This window comes from Miscanthus floridulus, chromosome 1 (genome assembly GCF_019320115.1).
Source record: "Miscanthus floridulus cultivar M001 chromosome 1, ASM1932011v1, whole genome shotgun sequence".
Lineage (NCBI taxonomy): Eukaryota > Viridiplantae > Streptophyta > Magnoliopsida > Poales > Poaceae > Miscanthus > Miscanthus floridulus.
The window spans coordinates 81,502,156-81,508,559 of record NC_089580.1 but is presented as its reverse complement, the minus strand read 5'-3'; the positions used below and the strand labels follow the sequence as shown (position 1 = coordinate 81,508,559).

The window sequence follows — 6,404 nt, the reverse complement described above, 5'->3', positions numbered from 1 at the left end:
ACACCAACATCAACAACAATGGCAGCAACACCCATTACATTGTTCAACAAGCATTACAAGGTCCAAACATAAACCATGGTTCATTATGATTACATAGTTCATCATAAATTTAAGGTCTTAAGCAAAATAAAATTAAGGGTGCCAAACTGGAGACTCCATCTGCCATTCTATCCTATCGTCCTCATTTATTTTGGGCAGCCCTCCTTAGTCATGCCATCCTTTGCTCATTTGTATCAAGACCACTAAAGATGAACCTGTTGTAGCTACTTCTAAACAACATGGTAGTAGCAAAGTACTCATTTGAAGCTTTGTCTGCCCCAGCCTCAATAGCCAAATTGAGGCACCTAGCAACATCATCAGCTTTGGCTTGCTTTGCTTTTGTAGCTTCCCCTCTCTTGCTCTGTGCTATTCGCTCCAATGCATTGACTTCTTTCTCAGCAGCAATCTCCAATTGAGTGACCAGCCCCTGCATGATAACATTCACTAGAACTTTTTTTGTTCTTGCTAGGACTTGATGCTGTGTCAGTTGTGCTACTTGCCCTCTTGTGGCTGTTTGTGATACTTGGTGAATTGGGCTGTAAGCCACAGTCGTCTAGAGTAGCAGCATCATCTTCATCAACCTCATCTATCCCTCTATCTTGGTCATGGCATGACAGCCTAGGAATGGTGGCAGTTGAGCCATCAACAGCAGTGTTCTAGAAAGAGCTCAACCATCTGAGGAAAGAATCTAGGCAACCCATATATGAATTTCCTACACTCTAGCTTCTTCTGAAAAATCACAAGAATCCACTGTTAGCACAAACCAACATGAAAGTAGAACAAGCAAACAAATTATTAGGCACAAAGATTACCCTGGTATGCCTATCCCACCAAGATATAGGTGCATCTATCCCTCTGTTTTCTTGGCGACCAACACCTGTTTGTAGTTGTGCCCACTTGTAGAACTGTACATGGTCTTGAGCTGGCTGAATCTATTCTTCATACATCTAAGATCATGCTTTAGGCCAGTCTGTTGCTCATACAAATCTCTCAAATTATCATAACCTCTCCTTGTCATTGTCCCCTTACTTGAATTGCCCTTTCTCATTTCATCAACAGCAAGACAAGAGAACATAAATGTATTTATATCAGACCAATTTGCCTTGTCAAACTAGTAGAGAAGCATATCAGAGAACAAGAGACAAAAAATTGAAATAGACAGATATAGATCAAACAAATACACAGTACTACATGAAACATGTACAAACTTCAATAACAAACAACTAAACAGTAGTAGTTCATACAAACTTGTAGATCAAACAAATACAACCTAACAAACACCTATAGATCGAACAGATTAGACAAATAAAGATCTGAACATCAAACAAATAAAACCTAACACATCAAATCAATGAAAAGTATGAGAATGTAGTAAAAAACAGACATGCAGAACCATAAATAAGACATGCATAACATAGATAATAAACAGAGCAAAGTACGAATAAGATCAGAGAACAAGCTCACCTCGTGCGGGATGTCGTCGTCATCTTCTAGCTCCATTCCTTCAATTGGAGGAGCCGAGTTGCCTGAAGCAACTGTTCCACGTAGCCTAGCTACCGACGCGCGGGCACGGCTACTGCCGGTTCCCACCCTGGAGCGGCGCACAGCAGCGCGAGAAGCCGGGCGTTTCCTAGATCCAGTCGCTCCTGCGGTCGACCGAGGAGGAACGAACCCTCCAGCATCGGATCTGGCACCAATGCGAAGAGGAAGCAACCCTCTACCACCGGGAGCGAGGTCACCTTGGAGGAGCCCCTGGTAAGAGCCCATGTAGGGGAAGCCGGCAGTGTCGGTGTTCAGATCCAGCCCCTCCATGCCGCGTCAAGTGGAGGAGCCCGCACCATACGATGAAGCTTGGGAGAAGACGCTGAAGTCGCCGGCGAGGGGGGGGGGGGGACGACGGACCGGAGCCATTCAGATCTGCTAGAGAAGAGGATAGTGAGTAATAGTCCGGATACTCGGACTCGTGGCCGTCCATGGTGGAAGCGGTGAGCGGAGGAGCTGCTACGCTGGCGGAGGGGTTGGGAGGAGCGGCGGCGGCGTGGAGCAAAGTGGTGATGGCGGCGGGGAAAGCAGAGGAGAGCGAGCGCGAGAGGGAGAGAGTGAGCGAGCTGAAGGAGTGAGGGGGTACGGTGCGCATTGATGAAGGGCAAGCCCTGTCCAGACGTGGTTTTAGGAGCTTCTAGTAAGATTTGAGTGACTAGCTTCTAGTAAGGCTGTTTAGTCTCTTTTAGTAAAGGTGTTTGGCAAAAAAGTTACTAAAGGGACTAAAAGCTACTAAATTTAGGAGGTGCTAAGTGAACCAAACACCCCTTACTATAAACTGTAATGCTCTGCGTTCTTTATTCATTATTAGGAGCCTATTTCTATTTAGGTAGAGTATTTTGGTCCCTCCGGCCTTTGTGAGCTCAAGTCGGATTTGAATTCTCCGAGGCCCTTCGTTTCACATCCGTCGCGCCCTTCGCATCTACATGTCTTCGCCCTCCCAGTCATCCCGAAGATAGCTTCGCCAAGCCCCTCCGGCTCTCTGGATTCAGCTAGGGGTCTCGCCCATTCGAAGACTGCTTCGCGGAGAGCTTTGGCTCACCCAAAGGCGTCTTCATTGGATTCTTCGTATTGACGAAGGTGACTTCACTCTCGGCGTGCGCCACCTGCGAAATTATGCTTACTGCCTACGGCGTGTATTAGGAAATGGAGTATGAAATCGTGAAAAGGGGACGCCCGTCCAAAACAGTAGACCCTCTTAGGCGAGTTTCAACAAGTTCACCAATGCATAGAAAACCACGCCTAGACCCCTGATCCTCGAGCGCCGTCCCCTCTGCCTCGCGAAGTATATTGTGAGCTTGTGGGATTTCAAATTTAGGTTTGATGGGGTTGTTTAAAGGCTTTTTGGGATTTGTATATTGCAATGTGTGGTTTTCGCTGAACGCGGATTCCTTATATATGTCTTAATCGTTGGTTATTGTGCACTTCATGTCCACTAATTTATTATAAGGGGTGGACCGTGTTAGAAACTTAGAATGTGCTTGGACGTGTGCTAAAGATGCTTCTCATGTCCGCTTCTCTCGGAGCTTTATTTTGCGGCCAGCGTTTTGTTTGTGGTGATCATCGTGAGTGTAGTATTCGTTTGTTCGAAGGTTCAGTCTTTTCGCTCTCCTTGGGTGTGTTGTGCTCTGTGTTAGAAATAGTCATTAGCGATCCATTAGCAGTTAATAATGTCATTAGACACGTGTTAAATGTAATTAGACATGTGCTAATTAAGATTAGCAACAACCTTTCAGGACCTTTCGGGGATAGCCGAAAGGGCCAGTTTCATGTACGAAGAGACATGCAACACATCGGCAAGGAAGAAGAAGGGGGAGGCCGGAGTGCCTTCCCCACGACACGGTGCCTCCCCCACGACACGGTATGGCCCGAGACTTGTTTTCGCTCTTCGGGCATGTTCGCTTCCTCGTAATCCATATTTTTTAACTTGTTTTTTTTATAATAGTATTTTCTCTCGAAAAAAATAAACCAAAACACGGTTTAGGTTTCTTTTTTCAGCTAAGCACGGGGCCATCGTCGCCTCCTTCCTGAGGCCGTCTATGCTCGTCGCCGTCCTGTTCGCCTTTCTTTCCATGGCCGGCGTCTTCACCAGGAGCCCCGTCCACGCTTCACCGCCATGAACAGTGGGCTCGCACCACTGGCCGGAGAAGGCCGCGGTCGCAACAGCGCCTTCAACCGCCTGGGTCCTCGCGTCCCAGAGTTTACTCGTCGTGGAGGCCACAGCGATGCACGTCGTGGTGTGCACGCTCGTGACCATACCAGTAATGTCGTTACCATGGCTTATTTTTAAAACTCTATCTGGTTAATAAAATATGCGCGTGTTCTAAAAAAAAAAAAAAAAACCCGGCCAACCAACATCCGCATTCACGCGGAACCGCTGCCTCCGCGCGTCCACCCGGATCTTCGACAGGCAGGCATGAACAGGGCTGTTCCAGCCCCGGCAGCGGCGGCGTCGTCCTCGGCAACCGCAACTGCAACCCCGCCTGCAACCGCAACGGCAACACTGCCACCGCGCATGATCGGCTTCTGCCCCGAGCACGGATGGACCACCTTCTACCGCCGCGACACAGGACAGAGGACGCCTCCCCACCGCCCACTTGCCACCAACGGGACTCGCCCACCTTCGCCAACATCGGTTCTCATCCCCGGACTCGGCAGCAACCCGTCTTCTCCACCACCAGGCTTCGGGACCCCGGCTCAGGTACCAGCGGCACCGCGCGGCATCCTTCGATTCCGGATCCCATCAGCGCCGCTGGACACCAGGGCCCCGAACGGCGGCAGCGGCATGCAGATCGTCGACGGCATCAATGAAGGCTCGGCTCCGTCGCGCTTCTTCCGCGCACCGACTCCCCACCCGGCAGCCATCAACGGCTCTCGCGGTGGCGGTCTCCCGAACGGCTACGGTGGTGCGGTCCTCGCGAACGGCAACGGCGCACGCCTCCCCAACGGGAGGCGTCAACTCCTGCTGCTCCTCCACGGAGGAGTACATCCCGGTCTCAAAAACCGGCCAGCGGCGGCGCGGGATCCAGGAGATGCAACGGAGATGAACAGAAGAAAGAAGCAAGCAGTTGTGGCGGCTGGTTAGGGGAAACCCTATTGTTTAGTCAGTGTTTCTCTTTTATACGTCTCCTGGAGCAGGCCAGTATTTGGGCTGAATCCACACTCCCGTGCATGCCTTGTGAATCCAAATGGACCAAAAATCAACCCAGACTGCATAGCGAGTAGTAGTCTGGAAGTAGTGTGTTATTATTTTATTATAATTCCTGCAGCTTAAGTGTTTTTATGTTCCATAGTTTGACATAATTTAGAGTATTCAGTGAACAGTCTTACAAGTTTTATGTAATTTGTATCATATGACCATGTGCCACTGATGTTATGTAATCTGGACCCTAATTTTATGGGCAATTGTCATGTTCCATGTGTTGTAATTTTTATATCCTTATAACATGCAATAAAGATTACGCATATTACTCTATTTATATTTGCACTTACTTTATTGCAGTTTCATTATTTGTTCATTCTTTTAATTAAGTTTTGCTATTAAATTTACTATTTATATGCACTTAATTTTAAGATTGAATTTATGCAAAAAAATACAAGTGATCATCTCATATTATGGAAGCATAAATTGTTCAAAAATATTTATATTGGCCACTACACTAGTACCTTTGTTACTACTGCAGGATATACATATATATCCTCAACTTACCCAATATAAACTTTGAACAACATAGGTATATATATTTTCAAAGGTCTACACCTACTAGGTGATTACCTAATCCATCATTAATATTGGCCAGTACAAAAGGTAGTACCATTGTTACTACTGTGAGGTATCTGCTATGTTTTTCAACTTAGGAATCACCTTCAACGTGCGTACCTAGTATTTTAATCTTGGATAAAATATATATCTAATATCCACCACCTTGGTGATTACCATGCAAATTATTTCTAAATATGAGATCCACACAAATATTTTTGCATATGCTGTTACACATAGTCACAATAATTATTAGTTTACATACAAGTAAATTAATACAACGATGGTATATACCATGTAGGAAAATGTCCATCCAAAAAGAGTACGAAGAACTCGCACTAGATGGTCATAATTACCCAACATGGGCTATGGACATGAAAATTTGTTTACATTCCTGCAGATTAAATGGTGTTCTTAATGAACCTGAAGCAGGGATTACATATCAAATGAGATATGGGGCATTGTCTATTCTTAGGAAATTCATCCATAGAGATCTCAAAGCTGAGTATCTGTTAGAAGAAAATCCTAAGACATTATGGCTAGCGCTTAAAGCACGTTATGATCGGCAAAAAGAACTTATTTGGCCAGAGGCCAACAATGAATTGAACCATCTAGGTCTCCAAGATTTCAAATCCATTGACGAATACAACCATGCCGTTCATACAATCTGCTCTAAGTTAAAATTTTGCGAAAAAGAACCTACGGATGCGGAAAAGATAGAAAAAACTCTTTCTACTATGCTTCCTGCGAATAGGGTCTTACAGCAACAGTATCGTGCAAGCAAATTCCAAGTTTATTCTGAACTCATTCACACATTAACTCAGGCGAAAAAACACGATGAACTTCTCTTGAAGAACCATCACAAGCATCCTACAGGCGCAGCATCCCTACCTGAAGTTAATTATAATGCTCAGAATAACAAGTTCAATGGCAAATTCCAACTCCATAACACGAACTTCAAGGCGAAGCCAAATTTCAACAAGCAAAAGTCCAATAATTTTGCTCACGGCAAAGGCAATTCTAAGCCTAAAATTGACAAGTCCAAAACTTGCTAAAAGTGTGG

General features: G+C 45.8%; 1 protein-coding gene across 1 annotated transcript; it reads left to right on the top strand.

Annotated features, from left to right (window-relative positions):
• Positions 1-3,566: 3,566 nt before the first annotated feature.
• Positions 3,567-5,014, top strand: LOC136488255 (uncharacterized). The gene is made up of 2 exons (XM_066485254.1): positions 3,567-3,841; positions 3,926-5,014. The coding sequence occupies exons 1-2, from the start codon at positions 3,698-3,700 to the stop codon at positions 4,664-4,666; spliced, it is 885 nt and encodes a 294-aa protein (XP_066341351.1). The 5' UTR covers positions 3,567-3,697; the 3' UTR covers positions 4,667-5,014.
• Positions 5,015-6,404: the final 1,390 nt, after the last annotated feature.